This window comes from Anabrus simplex, chromosome 12 (assembly GCF_040414725.1).
Source record: "Anabrus simplex isolate iqAnaSimp1 chromosome 12, ASM4041472v1, whole genome shotgun sequence".
Classification (NCBI taxonomy): Eukaryota; Metazoa; Arthropoda; class Insecta; order Orthoptera; family Tettigoniidae; genus Anabrus; species Anabrus simplex.
In genome coordinates, this window is record NC_090276.1 from 57216393 (window position 1) to 57235248 (window position 18856).

The 18856-nt window shown below is 42.3% G+C and overlaps 1 protein-coding gene across 2 annotated transcripts in view; it reads left to right on the forward strand.

The window, feature by feature from the left end:
- LOC136884061 (UNC93-like protein) overlaps positions 1 to 18856 on the forward strand; it is a 345685-nt gene that overhangs the window by 294590 nt on the left and 32239 nt on the right. For both annotated transcript variants that reach the window (XM_068229948.1, XM_067156085.2), the window contains exon 4: positions 4840 to 5002. In XM_068229948.1, coding sequence (XP_068086049.1) covers positions 4840 to 5002 — 163 coding nt within the window. The remainder of the gene's footprint in view (positions 1 to 4839; positions 5003 to 18856) is intronic.

The following is an 18856-nucleotide window of genomic DNA, read 5'->3' on the forward strand; positions in this document are numbered from 1 at the left end:
ATTATACGGAAAATACTCTGTCCACTAAGAAATAGAGAACTGTGGAAATAAAGAGGTAATGATGAAATGTACCAGGACATAGAAAATCTAACAGATACAGTGCGGAAGAGGCTATTGATTTTTTATTTATACAGAAAGGATGACAACATGTTACCCAAACAGATCTTCAAATATCTTTGGAACAAGAAGTCAACAACAACAACCTGGATTCATGAAATGAAACAAATGAATTTTTAAAAAGAAAGTGTTAAAAATGGAAGGATTCTAAGGTTGGGAGAGAAAGAAAACAGGCTCAAAATGATCCGAGGAGAGGGAAAATTAGGCATAGTGAGCAGATGGAGTGTTGGAGGAAGAAGGAACTACAAAAGATGAAGCATTGGATTTGTCACCTGGTTCCTAGAAGACACTAACGGAGAAAGAGAATAATAGTTATTGTTTTTACGTCCCACTAACTAATTTTTGATGGTTTTCGGAGACATCGAGGTGCCGGAATTGTGTCCCGCAGGAGTTCTCTTACGTGCCAGTAAATCTACCGACGCGAGGCTGACGTATTTGAGCACCTTCAAATACCACCGGACTACCAAGTGTGGGTCAGGAGGCCAGCGCCTCAACCGTCTGAGCCACTCAGCCCGGCTGATATGAATATGAGCACTTCCTAGTTGGAGAAACCTAAGAGGATTTAATGCCGAGTGGGAAATACAAAAGGGGAACAGTTGAATCGTTTCATGTACGGAGTACTGAGGATGTGTATTCTTCCATGAAAAAATCCACAGCCTGTTTCCATTTCATCTGGATCAGGAATGGAATGAAAGCCTCCATTTAGCGGCGAAGATAGGAACTTCACCGGCTGCCGAAGCCTGTCGCACTCCTCTGGAGCAATGATATACCCTCTACTGCGTTGCCGCCTGAGCCACGGAAGCCGACTGTATTCTTTCATGTTCGTAGTATTTTATACCAAGTGAAACACCGCTAATGCAGTGAGCTCGGTATTCTGCAACAAAGAAGTCGGCTCTCGGAAAAAATTGTGTATTCTGAGACAGACTTTGCTGTGAGGGAGTGAAAGATGAGTGGGTTCAGGACAGGCCCCGCCTTGGGGTAATTATTGGCGGCAGAGGGGAGGAGGAACAACTATTAATGCAAACATTCCTATATAATAACAATATTCAGGTGCACATAAGCAACTAGATATTCTGCAAATACAAGTAGCAAAAATCGGACTTCAAATATCATACGAAAAAACTAAATATATGACTGACATAAAAAAATGCACCACAAGAACTTATCATTGGCACTAACAAAATCTCAAGGGTGAGTGAATTCAAATGCCTAGGAGACTGGATTAATATACAGAAAATTGGAATGAAAGGAAATCCATAACTTCAAAAATTCAAAAGATGGAAACTGCTTTCCAAGTAACAATAAACAGTGGAACAATAAGATACGACATTATAATACAGTATTAAACCAGAAGCACTCTGCGCTGCGGAAACTCGCAACCTGTAACAAAAGGGATTAAAGAACGAAAAATCTTAGGACCAAGAATCATAAACGGAACTCATTACCCTAAACCTAATAGTGAAATATAGCCTACAAGCATATTTCCAAAATTACAGATGCAATTCGAATGCGACGAATCCAATTCACAGGGCATTTGGAACTTGCACATCAAATTTACAAATATCTAAAAAACAAGGTCACTAGACCAAAGTGGTACAAACTATTAGAGAAAGACCTCACTGAATTAGGATCACCAAATGTACAAGATCGAAAAGAAATACAAAACATCATTCAAACACGGGGATTTGAGGAACAAGAAAGGAAAACCACACGATCGGCATGGTCGGAGGACCGGAGACGTGCAAAGTCATTGAAGATGACGAACTACTGGGTAAAAGGAAGGCCGATAAATGTTGATTCCGCGTGATCCTAGGTGACCCAATCGCGAAGAAGAAGAAAAAGATGACAGTATTCACAAACAGGAAAAAAAAGAAACAATAATAGAGCTGGTAGGTAAGGGTTATTCTGCCCGAAGGCAGGTGCGAACCTCCGCAGAGGTGTTCCTGAGCCGGAGTTTACGTGCGGTAGGATGGCCAGTTCCTTTCCGCTCCTCCATTTCCTTACCCCCCACCAACAGCGCGTGGCAACCCATCCAACTCCTGACCACGCCCAATGTTGCTTAACTTCGGAGATCTCACGGGATCCGGTGTTTCAACACGGCTACGACCGTTGGCTTAATAGAGCTTGTTTCCAAATTCATTTTTGAACGAGTTTTATGTACGAAGCTATCAAAAATAATCACTAGTTTAAAAAATTAGGACTTGCTTCATAACTACATTTTCTTAAATAATATCCTGTTAATCTGTGTATTATGCATTTCATGATACGAAATGTGAAAAGCTCTACCACCAGGTACGCCTGGCCAGTCTCCATTGGGAAATGTAGTTCTCTGAAGGAATGCCCGCTTCATTTCTTGATATAAAACCATCTGCCATCTTGTCCAGATTTAACGCCTTAGCAGCCTCCAAAGACTAACAAACTTCACGTTTTAAGGGGACTTAACATCTAGGAGCAGAATTTTAGGGAGGCAAAAGGGCACTCTGTCGTCCTAAGATCATTTTGCACGGGGGGTGGTGGGGGAGGAGGTCAGAAAACGCCTTGCCCCACCAAAGACGGACTCAAGATATTATATTCGTAAGTTGGAAATAACTGGCATAAAAGTCGGTCGGAAGAATGGCAGCAGGGTTCTTGGACTGAGAAGATAAAAAGGGCTAAGTTAGGAATGAACTCGTTGGATGAAGTTGTACGCATAAACAGGCTTCGGTGGTACGGTCATGTGAGGCGAATTGCGGAGGATAGATTACGTACTAGGAAGTGGACCAAGAGGTTAAGAGAAGTAGGAGGAGACCAGAGTTACATCCAGTTTTTACACATTTAAAGATAAGATGTATGGAAATACACGGGGTCACAAAGCTAGTTACAAATAGAGCATTGTGGAGGCAATGAACGCTGAAAGGCTTTACAGGCTATTTAAAAAAATGTACATATGATAGGAGTAGTTTGTAAAGCAATTGTCCCAACACGCGCGGATTTTCCTCTTATGTCAGTGAGCAACGATAATTGCTCAGAACGAACATTACGTAATCGTAAAATAAATAATCTTCAGAGGTGGAGGTGAAGTTCAAGGTCTAGGCTCGACTGTGAACATGGTTTGGTCTAAACAGGCTGTCCGTACATGTGGCAAAACGTTAGACTAGTCTGAGGAACTGCAAGCTTGGTATTGATGGTACAGGACTAGTCTCTAATATTAGCCTACGAAAATAGGTTCGACCCTTCCAAGACATCGGCTAAAGAAAACTGCCATGAACGGGATTCAAATATGTCTCCCTGAGCCTTGCTAACCTAATACTGTACCAAAATGTCAGCTTACTTTGCAACAACAAAATCCCCGATTTCTCCTGTCTAAATTTAAGGTTTCTCATCCCAACCTGTGACCTTACTGAAGACTCGTTCAGTCTCACTGCACAAGGCTTGGAATGGAATGAAGATGCTTGAGTCTAATAATAAAGTCATTGTGTATTTTGTATCTGCTAGTATAAACTGACTTATAATGATGCCAGCAGCTGCACCAGGCTAGTAATAATAATAATAATAATAATAATAATAATAATAATAATAATAATAATACATGTGTCCTTCAAATACCTTGGGGAATCATACTACCATCGGGACTAGACAGTAAGGACAACGTAGAAAGAGCCACTAAACTCCACAAGGCATACAGACTAATGTAGAATTACTACAATGGGAGAGTCATATCGCGTAATGAAAAATTAGGACATTACAAGACAGTTGTTTTGCTGGAAGTCACTCTAAAATATACATAAATTGAAAAGCAAGAAAGGAAAATTCTCCGAAAAATGTATGGTCCCACGAGAGAAACTGGAATGTTGATTAAGAGGAGAACAGCGGGGCTCTACTCATGAACTGACAGGTTCACTGATGTACGCAAGAGTCGCCTGAAATGCTATGGCTCTATCCACAGAATGGACAGCGAGAGACTCGCCAAAAGATCATTTAAAGTAATCAACCCAAAGAAGGTCAAAATTGGCTAGAAGAAACTAATGCGGACCTCTACGAAATGAATATCACGGGCATCATAGAAGATCGTGAAGCCTTTAGTACAACAGTAGCCAAGCACAAATTTGTGGAGAAACCTAAAGGACACTGGTAGGAAGTGGTCCACAGAACGCAAGATGCAAAACAGTGCATTGATGAAGAGATTTTGGGAGGATAAGAAGGCGCAAACCATCAGGCCAACGAACAAGTTCAAGCGCGCTCTGTGAATGGGCATAACGAAGAAATAATAATAATAATAATAATAATAATAATAATAATAATAATAATAATAATAATAATAATACAGGTCCAGCTTGTTGGCTGAATGGTCAGCGTCGTGGCGCATGGATCGGAGAGTCTTGGATTCGATTGTTGGCTTGCTCGGCGAGTTTATCCACATCAGGTTAAAGTTTCTGACTCAGGGATTGGATGTTTTTGTTCTTAATTCTAATCTAATCTAACACACCACAGAACCAGCCACCACCGAAACACGCAGTAGCGGATGTACAAATCTCCACATATGCGACACAGTTGGCACACACACGCTACCTCTCAACATTGGCAGTGTTTATTTCGTTAGTAATTTTAAAGTGAGCAATGTGACTGTTTATTGTGGTATTTTCAGAAGATGACTAAAATGACTGTTATTTTAAGGGTCGTAACATTAAGGCTGGCAGCACATTCTGACACAGATTTCACAATATTATACTGTTCTGTCTTCAGGTACGGAGAGAAGCAGAGAAAGAACGACAGCTCCGAACTGAGCGGTATCCAGCTCTTGTCCGCTACGGCGTACCAGCTGAAGAAACGAAACCAACAGCTGCTCATCCCCATCACGGTATGGATTGGTATGGAACAGGCCTTCATCGGCGCCGACTTCACTCAGGTCAGTAACCTATTATCGGTGTTTAAAGGGTAATAATATTTCAACAGTTACGGTGATGGTACTTTTTGATGTTGTAAGTTGCCACCAATACAAGTATGAAAGTTCAGAGTAGATGATATAACAAGAAGCAACTTAATCGAGTAGAGACTAAGCACAGCAGTGCAGCAGGAATGACCACATGGCTATGACCTACTGCTGGGCCTCTCAAACGTCCAAAAATTCACGCGTGCAAACCGAGGCGCAGAGGTTCTGTGTACCGTGCATCGGTTCGGACCAGCGTTTTGTCTCGGGGCGACTCGGCTAAGCTCGGTTCAATTCTGCTCGGATGGTGCAGCGCTGAGCAGTATGTGAGAAAGCCGGAGACAGGCGGAGCGAGCGAGACAGTCGTAAGGAAAGAGAGGGACAGCGCTATTGCTCAAGCTTGAGGAGTGGGGATATGAAATCTGGTCAACCTAGCAAAGTCTTCTTTTGCACCTTGCGCCGCGCAATGCACTGGTGCATGCAGCCTGAGAGGCCCTGTCCTAATGTGAAACTTTACCCTCTTCCAGATGTTTTTATTTAATAAATGCAATTATAAGATAAGATAAAGAGCGAAAGCTAGTATTTGATATAATTAAGCATATGTTGAATTTAAATAATAATAATAACACCGGGCTCAGTGACTCACACGGTTGAGGCGCTGACCTTCTGACCCTAACTTGGCAGGTTCGATCCTGGCTCAGTCCGATGGTATTTGAAGGTGCTCAAATACGTGTCTCGTGTCGCTAGATTTACTGGAACGTTAAAGAACTCCCGTGAGACAGAATTCTCGCTCCTAGAAATCTCCGAAAACCGTCAAATGTAGTAAGTGTGACGTAAAATCGTTGATAATAATAATAATAATAAGAAGAAGAAGAGGCAGTCTCTGACACGTCGTGGTGGTAATTATTGTTTTCAGAAGGAGCACAATTGGACAACAGTCCTCTATTAACTATAATCAGAGGCGGAACAAAATGGAAGACGTCCGACACTTCAAAATATGAAGGTATTGGCCAAAGAAAGACAAAGGGTTACAAAAGGCGTGAAAAGGAATAACTCCGTAGGCCTCGAAATCTAATACCGTCGGGGTCGGAAGAGAAACAAGATTTGACGAAGGGAGGTCAGATAGGGTAGATGAAAGAGAGGAGCCTTACACAAGTGGAAGCAATACCAGGACCCAGCTAACAGCCCCGTGATCACCAAACCACGCTTCCACATGAACAGCCCCTGGGGCCCTTTTTAGGCGCCCCTTACGACAGGCTGGAGATACAGTGAATATTATTCTATTTCACGCCAAGCAAATTCTGGGACTGTACCGTAAATAAGCCCACGGCCGCTTCTTTCGGACTCCTAGCCCTTTCATATCCCATCGTCGTCATAAGACCTATTTGTGTCGGCGCGATGTAAATCAACTTGTAAAAAATATATATATATTCTACTTCTACCGCCCCCACTCACAGGGGAAAAGCCTTTGACAGTGTGAAGCGGGAGCTGTGCTTTTTCCAACTATGAAATAGTTGGACTGGAGGAACAGATTAATCAGCTGTGTCAGAACCAAAGCACAAAAATAAGCATCAGTAAGGTACAGGACAGAGGCAAGGATTAAAAAAGGAGTTAGCCAAGGACTTACTCCATTCTATTTAATGTGTTCTTTAAGGAAGCTATTCAAATAATGAACGGGCAAACAAAGTGAATGGAAGTCTATAGAGAAAGTTACACTGTATCAGACCTGCTGATGGCATCATAACCAGACTCTGATGGTCAGAATGCTGCAAGTGCTATTAGACACTTTTAAAAGCATGGAAATTAAAAATCATCAAAAAGAGAGGACAGAGATGTTTGATGGAAGTAAAGAGAAAGATAGCCCTGGCAAAACAGGCATTTATGACAAAGAACAACATTTTAACCAGCAAACATATTAATATAATGCCAGAAAATCCTTTGGAGAGCTCTGTGGAAGTGAAACTCAGACTCCAGGTAAACCTGAAGCTACAGTAAAGCAGATACGGCGCAAAATTGCAAGAACGAGTTGGATGGAAAGAAAAAAAAAAAAAAAAAAAACCTAGAAGACATTGAGAAAAGACTAGGGTGCATGAAACTGAGAAGGACAATAAATGAAAGAGAACAGTGGGTGCATTGATGAGGCGTTGCCTTTATTAGGATATAAACGAAGGCTGCTAAGGACCGCGAGATGTCAACTGTTTTGTCTTCTTGCGGGGCCACCAGTTGTGTGCTTTCTTCCTTGCTTCAGAATGGACTTGCTTCAGTCGACTTGGGACTGCTTCTCGGTTTGTGTCTGAGTGGTGCTCGGAGTTGAATGTCCGTTTCTGTGATTCCATACTTGAAAAGATCCTTATCGATCTCCACCATTGGAGGAGACTTCTGAAGTAGGATAACAAACGTTTACAGATTCTTTCAGCTGGGAAGAGGTGAGCGTAAAAAGTTATCCTTTTCTGGATTGCGGTTGATATCTTTTCAGTGTGGGTGTATATTTCTAAGTTGCTCCGAAGTCTGTGAACACCATCTTTGAGGCTGCGACCAAGCATATTTTGGATAATCCTCCTTTCCTTAATTGCCAGTTTTTCAAGCAGGCTATGTGTTCGAAGTGTTACACATTCTGCTGCATATAATGTTTATTATTGGTCCTATTTTATGATGAATAAACATCTTACAATTTGATATAAAAATGGGATTAATTTCGGTACTGTTTCGTGTAAAAAGAGTGAAATTTGGCGTTATTTCGCATAAGAACAAAATAGCTTTACAGCTTTAATGACGCAATATATTGCGTATTTCGTCAAATACCTGATGTGAACTATAAAAGAATCAAAGGAACATTGAGGTTTTCGTTTTGTAGTTTTTAACAATACCGTACTTAGTTACTTGTATTGAAAAACCGTTGTAAGGCTGCATTTGAAATGTACAAAAAGAAAAGGAAAAAATACCGAGCGAGTTGGCCGTGCAGTTAGGGTCACGCAGCTATGAGGTTGCGTTCGGCAGATAGTGGGTTCGAATCCCACCGTCGACAGTCCTGAAAATGATTTTTCCGTGGTTTCCCATTTTTCACAACAGGCAGATGATGGGGTTGGGACTACCTTCCCAGTCCTAACCCTTTCCCATCCTTCCAAGGCCGAAAGTCCGGCTCCATGGCTAAATGGTTAGCGTGCTGGCCTTTGGTCACAGGGGTCCCGGGTTCGATTCCCCGGCAGGGTCGGGAATTTTAACCTTAATTGGTTAATTTCGCTGGCTCGCGGGCTGGGTGTATGTGCCGTCTTCAGCATCATTTCATCCTCACCATGACGCTCAGGTCGCCTACGGGCGTCAAATCAAAAGACCTGCATCTGGCGAGCCGAACTTGTCCTCGGACACTCCCGGCACTAAAAGCCATACGCCATTTCATTTCACCGCCGAAAACCTTGGGTGTGTTACTGCAACGTTTTAAACAAGTAGCAAGCATGCATTTCTTCATTGAATTGAAATAAATTGTCTATGAAATCTGTGAATATCGAACATTATAATTTTATGAGGTATATTTATTACAATTACCAAGCCCGCCTGGTGGCCATGATCCTTAAAACCTTGAAGTCTAAACGGTTTGACACAGAGGTTAGCCGGTTCGAGTCCCGTTGGTAGAAAAAGAAATTCGCCATCAGACTGTTGGCCGGCAGGGTAGGGGAGGTGGTGCTACACAATTTCTAATCACTACATCACGTGCCAAAAGCTTGGATTAAATTCCAAACCTCTCCACAATGGTCATAGAGAGCTTATGACGCTGTTAATGGTGATTTGTGCGTCGGATGGGGACTTTAAGCCTTGAGCAGACTCTTGGTGTTACTCGACAGGAGTAGGCTACGTGGGGGCACCGGATTTCACCATCTCCCTTCCTACCATGATATATCACATCATTCATTTCATCTCATTAACTCCTGTAATGAGGTTGATGTCAGGAAGGGCATCCGGGCATACAAACCCGCCACGACCGATTCATCTCAGCTCATACACAACCCCGTAGAGAAACGGGACAAGGGTTGGACAAAGGTGGTGGTGGTGGTGGTGGTGGTGGTGATTCTTTTAAGAGGAAGTACAACTAGGCAACCATCCTCTATATACCACTAATCAGAGAGAAAAAATGGAAGGGGTCCGATACTTCGAAAAATGAAGGTATCGGCCAAAGGAAGACAAGGGCCACGAAGGGCATGAAAATGAAAGACTCCCTAGGCCTCCATACGTAATACCGTCGGGGTCGGAAAAGAACAAGAGTTGACCAAGGGAGGTCGGATAGGATAGATGCAAGTGAGGAGCCTGGCACAAGTAAGTGGAAGCAACGCCAAGACTCAGCTAAGGGCCCCATGGTCGCCAACCCACGCTCCAAACTTCAGAGGCCTTGAGGCCCCTCTTAGTCGCCTCTTACGACAGGCAGGGGATACCGTGGGCGTTAGTCTACCGCCCGAGCGTAAGACGATAACATTTCGACCTAGGAGGCCTTTAGACAGATTGCACATGTTTTAGTACAATATTACAACAATGTTTCGCGCGACAGTACGAGAGCGCTTGTCTTCGTCACTGGCGACATGCCTGCAGCATTACCGTACATAAATTTAGCCGACAGCAGCAGTGAATCTCAGTTCACCTCATTACCTACTCGAACATAATACGATACGGTTTAAAACGGTTCCTATGCCGAACAAGTTTGCTATTGGCTAGCGAATGCCTGCATGTGAACCGCGCCCTCACCAGAACCTGCGAACCGGTTACAACCGGCTACTTCCAGTTCACCCTGCAGTCCATCGGTCCATCCAGTATCAGAAACATTTCTTTTGCCACGCGCACATGCTTGTTCTGCAAGGCCTTGGAGGACGAAGTAGTGGTGGTGTCCTTCGACAACAAAGAACTCCTGAGGAATTCTTCGTGATACAAGCGTACATGCCAAACATTTCATAAGAAAAACATAAACAAAGGGCGATGGAATAATTCAGCCTTGAGCATCTTCGTAAACATTCTATTCAATTTCATAGTTTATTAAATCATCAAGGTTTAATCAGGACTAATGACGAATATGGGCGGATATTGTTAAACGATTCGAGATTAATAATTATATTTTTTACTAGTACTCTTTACCAGGAATAATTGTATCCTCTTATTGTATAGAGTAGAAGATGGATGAGTTCAGGTAATAATAATATTAATAGTAACTCCATGTGAGATTTGTGCTGGACAAAGCGGAGGCGGGATAGGTACTCCGGTTTTCCCTGTCATCTTTCATTCCAGCAACTCTCTCCAATATTTTATTTTATATGTCAGTCATTAAACATTGCCCAAAGGAGTGTGACAGGCTTCGGCAGCTGGCACAATTCCCATCCTCGCTGCAAGATAGGGGCTTCATTCATTCCATCCCTGACCCGGTCACTGACTGGAAAACAGGTTGTAGGTTTTCATTTCAGTATTATTAATAATACCGAGCTAGTTGACTGCGTGCAACTGTTAGCATATATTTGGCAGATAACAGGTTCGAATCCATCATCGGCAGAAGATTGTTTTCCGTGGTTTGTATTTTTACATCAGGCATATGCTGGGGCTGTATCTTAATAAAGGCTACAGCTGCTTCCATCCCTATTCCATGGTCGCCAAAAACGTATCTATAAATAATAATCATACGGCCTCAGCTATCATGGTGAAGGTGATTATTGTTTTAAGAGGAAGTACAACTAGGCAACCATCCTGTGTTAACACTAATCAGAGGGAAACAGTGGGAGGGGTCTGAAGGTATAGGCCAAGGAAAGACAAGGGCTACGAAGGGCGTGAAAAAGAGATTCCCTGGGCCTCGATTCCTAATACATTCAAAGCAAAGCAAAATCATCTCCGTAGAGGCCATGAAGGCCCTTGGAGGAGTGGAAGGTAAAGGCTTCCACCATTGTTAACCTCGGCAGTGATGGGGTAGAGTGGTTAGCTCTACACCCGGCCGCCTTTACCCCCAGGAACCTGGTACTCATTTTTGGTGTAGGGTGAGTGAACCTTAGGGCCATATGCACCTCCGGAAGTGGAAATCTCGTTTCTTAAATTTTACGACTTCCTGACGGGGATTCGAATCCACGTCCTTCCAGGCGCACCGAGCACGCCTTTACCACCTCGGCCAGGCAGCCCCTTCCTAATACTGTACATTCGGGGTCGGAAAAGAATAAGATTTGACAAGGGAGGTCGAATAGGATAGATGAAAGTGAGAAGCCTGGCACAAGTAAGTGGAAGCAATGCCAGGACTCAGCTGTGGGCCCCGTGGTCGCCAACCCACGCTCCAAACTTCAGAGCCCTTGGGGCCCCTCTTAGTCACCTCTTACGACAGGCAGGGGATACCATGGGTGTTATTCTACCCATTCCATCCATAGCGTATGAGCCTTTACATTTCTTATTATTCTAGTTATCTACTGTAAAGTAAAAATTACATTTTACGGTCCAGTACATTTGTACAGTTTTATTAATTAAATGATTTATGTAATGCTAGCAATGGCACTTTAGTTGATGTAGCCTATATGAAAGCTAGGAGTGGGAAGGAAGCGGTCCCAGCATTTGCTTAGTGTGAAAATGGGAAACCACGGAAAACCATATTCAGGGCTGTAGACAGTGGAGTTTGAACCCACTATCTCCCGAATACTAGATACTGGCCGCACTTAAGCAACTGCAGCTATCGAGCTCGGTAATTTTTCCACTTTAGTAGATATGATTTTACTAAATCTTGTAGTAATTACCGGCATCTCTAACAGTTTTTCTTAACGGCAACGTGCTTCACAAGAGGACCTCTGGTGTTCGCATTCGACACACAGCATGGCTCTGTTACTTAAAATGGTTTACCTCACTGCGTTCACTTCAACGCACTGTTGGTTTCAGTGTCCTTAATTTATTATCTGATTGTAATTTCCACGTACATCTCTCTCACTGCCATCTTCCTATATCTCCCTTATGCCTTGCTTTTTTTTTTTTTTAAAGTCTTAACCCGGAACTAACCATTTTAAACTTCACACAGATACACTGTGCTTATCGCAAAGCAGACACACGTAAGTGTTCGATGTCAATACATTAACAATGGGCTAATACTGCAGGAGGGAATTACTGACGCATGAGGAAAACACAACCGTGAAATCCACAGTACGGTTTCTCGAACCCTGACCTGTGTTTGTTTGTGTCGTCAGAATGCCCCTAGCAACTGACAGATTGGAAGGAGTCACTAGCGCACAGAGAGGTGCCAACCTAATTTACATGAACGAAACGTAGTACCACTGGTAAAAATAAGAGAGGTGTGCAACTATCTATCTCTGCAACCCCATTATGGTGTTTAAGACAGTTCCCATTGTTTCGAAGTGCCACTAGATCCGCTGCAGACTTATGATTCAGTAGAATGGATGTTCATTGTGTGTGTGACTTCCCTGGACTGGGTAGAAGGACGTTGACGTCCATCAAGGTAAAACAGTAGCGGAACTTGTGTGCCTTTTGATGTATTCTTTGTTAAGACAGACGCACAAAGCAGACTTGATTTGGCAAATTGCCTCAGTGTGTGTGTCACACTCAGAATGGTTAATTGGTAGACAATGATTACTGACCTTACCATTGTTGCTGCAACCACGGAATAAACAGCAACTGACTTGCGTCATACTTACTTTCTTGTTTGTATTATTTGTTGGCATGCCATTCTACCGTCCAGGAATAAAGTCAATGGTTGCTCTAGTTTTAAAAAGTACAAGGCTTTGGTTATTGGCGTCTGGGAGTGATGATTGTAGTTTAAAAAAGGGGAAAACAATGGAAATTTCAGCCCCTCATATTACTAAATATAGGAGAGGGCTGACCTTTCCTAAACAACGATGAAGAAGGTGGCTTTAGTTGCCGAGACGGAAAGAATTTGCTACATGGTTCGAAGATGTTTTCGAGCCCCACTGTCGGCAGCCCATGTTCACATTAGGCGGATGCTTAGGCTGTATCTTAAGGACCACGGTCGCTTCCTTCCCTGTCCTAGCCTTTTCCTATCTCATCGTCTGTGGCGGTACTGTGAGCTAGCAATCTGTGTTATACCATGTAGGCTCTCTGAATTTCTCTTGGGTGGACTACGACCGAATTTGTAATTAGTTGTGTCATCAGAGTTCTTTTACATGCCGATACCGTACGACATGGAGTGTCGAATGGACTTTTTCCGATTCGAATACCTCTGTCGGGTTTGAACCTAGAACCTTGGGATCCAGTCGCGGACACTCAATACTTTCGAAGAATGAATGTATCGGGTAAAGAATGAAAAAAAACCTTCGAGAATAGAAGATAACAGTTGACCACGGTCAGTTGGGAACGATGATAGAGAGAAACATGACATAAATATGTGGAAACATTGTCAACTCGGCTCTGGCCCCGTGGTCACCTTTCGACAAGTTGTGAATCTCTCGTCCTTCGTAGACTCCCGGTATCAATTAAATTCTTCAGAATTACTAATTGGCTGCAAAAAGTTCAAGATTGCAGCTGTTCTTACAGGAGAATTATTGCGACAGTTAACTGTCTACTTCACTGACAAAGAATTCGCTTCCTAAGGTCGACGGGTTGTAGCAGACTGTATCAGTAAGCACGTGCTTGAAGTGTGTGTGTGGTTCCTGTGTGAGGCGGGGGTAGCTACAAAAGAGCGCGCCGTCTTCTTCTGGTGAATGAATTTCACTTTACACTAGCCTTATCGCGATAATTCGCAAAAATGAAATCATAATGTCCTTAACCAGAATCACGCAATTCATTGAGACACCTCAAAATCGCTTCAATATATTTTTTTTGTCGAGTTTATCGTTCTTGCGAAAAACACCTGCCTTTGGTCATGGAGTAATAATTATTATTATCTTGTATCACAATTGCCGTATCGTAGATGTGGAACCAATTTCGAAGGTTCCACGTCCAGGATAATCTTCTTCTCCCACGTGCAGGTTTCTCCTTCTATCTATCCTCCAAAATAGGATGACATCCTGTGTTTTGTGAGGGTTGGGATTATCCTTATTCCCATCTCAACAGCATAGAACACAGTTATGTGCAGATCACAGAACGTTGAACCTCCTCCCTCATGCCTCTAAAATCATAGCTCGAATTATCTATTACCGATATAGAGGAACACATATGTGATACTATTTCAGAAGAACAGTTTGTTTGGATTTATGAAGGGAAGGGGAACACGTGAAGCCAGACCAACGGTAATTGCATTCATTGATATAGAGAAAGCCTTTCATAACTTTTTTTTTTTGCAAGTTGTTTTACGTCGCACCGACACAGACAGATCTTATGGCGACGATGGGACAGGAAAGGGCTAGGAATGGGAAGGAAGCGGCCGTGGTCTTAACTAAGGTACAGCCCCAACATTTGCATGGTGTGAAAATGGGAAACCACAGAAAACCATCCTCAGGGCTGCCTACAGTGAGGTTCGAACCTACTATCTCCCGAATACTGGATACTGGCCGCACTTAAGCGCCCGCAGCTATCGAGCTCGGTCTTTCATAATTTAAACTGGAATGTACTGTTTGAAATCATAGGTAAGCTGAAAATATACTTCAGGGACAGAAGAATACTCTACCACTCTAATACTCGTACTTCAGGCACCATTTAAAAAAATATTTCTCTCTATGTAATTAATATTCTAAATTACCATACACAAGGTTTCACCTTACGTGGTATTTTACTGATATCTACTCGACTCTGTTGAGGCTGGTGTAATTTTGTTATGTATAATAATAATAATAATAATAATAATAATAATAATAATAATAATAATAATAATAATTGGCAAACATTGAAAAAGGCGTAAGATAAGGATGTAGAACCACCGCTAATATTTACATCTATATAGAAGAAGCGATAAAGGAACTTTTTAGCTACCAACAGTCATGGGAATGGAAAGAATGAATCCCCCATCTAGTGGCTAGGATATGAATTGTCGGCTGCCGAAGCCTGTCGCACTCCTCTGGGGCAATGATTAATGACTGACAGATGAAATGATATTGGGGAGTGTTGCCGGAATGAAAGATGACAGACAACCAAAGTATCCGGAGAAATACCTGTCCAGCCTAAATCTCACATGGAGTGACCGGGGTTTGAACCACAGAACCTAACGGCGAGAGGCCGGTGCGCTGCCTGAGCGAACGAAACGAAACGCCCCAATTGCACAGGCAAAGAAAGCTTTCAAAAAAAAAAAAAAATCCGTCAACATGGAGATACGAAAGCACTTCAGAAAAGATTTGTATGGAGCGTTTTAAGCTATGGGTTAGAAACATGGACCCTGCAACAAGCGGAAGTATTGAAACTAAAGACATTTGAGATGTGGTGCCGGCGTCGACTCCTAAGAATATATTGGAAACGTTCTCTAAAAATCAGCTGAGACACGCGCCTTGGTTGAAACCTTCAACAGGAGAAGAAATAGCGGTGTTTGCAACTAGTTTCGTCATTCTGATTGATGCACTACCTTGTTTGAAAGGAAACTGGAAGGTAGAAGTAGCAAAGGAAGACCTAGAGGCACACCTAGTCCCACTTGAAACTGTTGGCCAAAGAAAGGAAACTCTTGGAAGACATGCAGGTTACATAGCAACATTAAGGAGAATAAGAATAAGAAGACGAATTTCAAGATTTTCCGTCAAAACGGAGCAACTCCTCGTTGGTGACGTGGTCGACTCATGCTGTGCAAAGAAAATATTACACTTCATTAATTTTAAATCTCTGGAAACGTTTCGCGTGCGCATAACAAGCTAATTGAGATAACTCAGTCATGCCATGATATGAGCTCTTTTCCAGTTCACGAAGTTCATTAAAATAATCACCCAGATACACGCGATCTCGTTAAACCATTAAACATCAACAAATACCATACTTCATTGTTAGGAATGAGTCACAAGAATTTTGGATATAGAACAACAGTTCTTGTTCTGGCCAATAAACTGTCCTACCCGTTAATGACGGTTTGTTTTGGGGAGATGGGAATCATTTGTTCAATGAATCGCTTCATTTGAACTTTCTCTAGGGAATTCTAAACAGCGTTAATCGTTATCTCAGCAGGAAAATGTTCATATGTACAGACAGGTCACTTTAATAAATCAAGAAATTAAACCTAAAGCAGTCCTGATTAGTTAAATAATAATGATTCAGCCTAAAGAAAAAACCAGAGCTGAGTGGCTCAGACGGTAGAGAGCTGATATTCTTAGACAAAGTTGGCAGGTCCAGTCCCGGATCAGCCCAGTGGTATAATAATACATTTCCATTTATTAAGAAATAGCCTCCTGTAATTTATAGGCTGCCTTTAAAACAAGGTAAAGCATATCAAATTGTATCTATACAGTTCTATTCATTAAAGAAAACTCTAAATTACAAAGAAGATATGGTATAATTAGTGCACCATTTCCGTGCTGTAGAGGTGGTGTCAATGATCTGCATTTAGCGTTGTCGCCCAGGTGGCGGATTCCCCTTCAATTGTTTTGCTAGTTCTTTCTTAAACATTTTCAAATAACTTCGAAAATTACCAACACATTCCTTGATAATTTATTCCAATCCCTTACTCTTCCTGTAAATGAATATGTGCCCTCTTGCATTCCACCTTTATCTTCATACTGTGATCTTTCCTACTTTTAAGAGCTGCAGTACGAAATGTTGGGGCTAATAATAATAATAATAATAATAATAATCATCATCATCATCATCATCGTATGGCCTCAGCTACCGTGTGCAGACATTTCAATTTGACGCCATCTGGCTGTACGCTCCGCTACGTTCCGTTTTATTCTACGTCTACTAGATGGCAGACCGAGTAAACCGAAACTCTCTTGGGCATCTATGATGGTGGTGGTGGTGGTGGTGATTATTGTTTTAAGAGGAAGTACAACTAGGCAACCATCCTCTATATAACACTAATCAGAGGGGAAAAAGGAAGGGGGCCGACACTTCGAAAAATGAAGATATCGGCCAAAGGAAGACAAGGGCCACGAAGGGCGTGAAAATGAAAGACTCCCTAGCCCTCGCAAAGCTAATAGCGTCGGGGTCGGAAAAGAACAAGAGTTGACCAAGAGAGGTCGGATAGGATAGATGAAAGTGAGGAGTCTGGCACAAGTAAGTGGAAGCAATGCCAGGATTCAGCTGAGGGCCCCGTGGTCGCCAACCCACGCTCCAAAGTTCAGAGCCCCTGGGGCCCCTTTTAGTCGCCTCTTACGACAGGCAGGGGATACCATGGGTGTTATTCTACCGCCCCCACCCACAGGGAGATCCCACTTTTAGGCCTTCCCTGTACCATCGTCGCCATAACACCTATCTGTAAAGCAAATTGGTGTTTAAAGAAAAACAAAAAGCAGATCCACTCAAGCTTATTCGTCTACTTGTGTCATTCCACGCCAAGTCTCCACTGGCAGCTCGAAAATACCTCGTAGTCGAACATCTCTTCTCCTTACTATCAGGTCTTCCCACCCCATAGTTTGCAACATTTTAGTAACACTACTCCTTCGTCGGAAATCACCCAGAACAGAGCGTGCTGGTTAGGTTAGGTTTTTACAAACCTGCTACCATCGTGTCTGTAGATTTACGCTCGTAAAATATAACTCGCCGTAATATTGCTCAGTGGGGCATAAAATTACTATTAGATAAATTTATACCGTAAAGAATGTAAAAATCAGCTTCAAGAACTAACAGTTGTTAAAGATAAAGTACTTGTGAAGCTGTCCAGTTGTTCATTATACAATACGCGTAGTATGTAAAGAATATTTCTTATTTGCATCACTGTTTATTGGAGCATGGGTGTTTGAGATCCCACGCACTAAATTCATGCCGTTACTATCAGTGAAGTCAAATAAGGACACATGCAAATGTTGATGCAGTTCCTACGTAATACACTTTATGAATGTACGAACGGGCTTTCAGCCAATAATGATGTAATAGCTAAAACGTTTCAAAACAACAGCAGCTGCATGCTGTCTGTGTTTACATGCTCAGTAATAAACAAAATGCGTACGTTACCAGTACCTACAGTACGTCCCAACTCCGAATCACCTTCAAACTTCAGCATTTATAATATTAAGAAATAGAATGCACACGGGGCGTACTTGAACATTGTGCAAAGAATACTCTCCATTCCTTCGGCAAGGAGAAAACAAGATCCATAGCAAAGAGCATAAGAGTTCAGAGCAAAAAAAAATAATTCAGCCGTCAAAGAAATTAATTGCTGTCACAGTTCTGAAGTTGCAGTAATTGCCTCTGACACGTGGTGGATGCCCGGACAAGCAGCACTCACACGTTGACGTCACTTGACCAAAGCCAGCGAGAATAAAGTGACATGTAATGGAGTATCGGGGGGAGCGACCTGGTTGGCTGGTGGCCTTGGTGCGGGACGCTAAAACTCAAAACAAACCTTTGCTATCTTGAGCGCAGGTTCCAATTTAGAACGATACAGCAGTCTTTACCTGAATTACCGTACACTTGATCATTGAGGAGATCGGAATGATGGTGGGTGCTTGAAGAACAATTTCAAACCTTTTAAATACCTGCAATACAGTAATACAAACGAGGAATTTGCTACATCAGCAGTTACGGGATCTGTCGCGATTTTACGGAATCACTTATACGGTGTCTTATTGTTCCTGATCTTTTATACAATTTTCCTATCCTTTAGATAATTACAGATAACCATATTGCTGGTATATTATGTATAGTTCTTGCGCCACCCTCATTAATTTCATTAGCTTCCGAAAAATTAATAATTATCATCCTACCACTTGTTTGACATTTTTGTCATTTTGTATTTCTTCAACACGCAACAGCTGAACCATGTAGAGTTGCAGATATGGAATTTATGTTTGTATTTAGCGT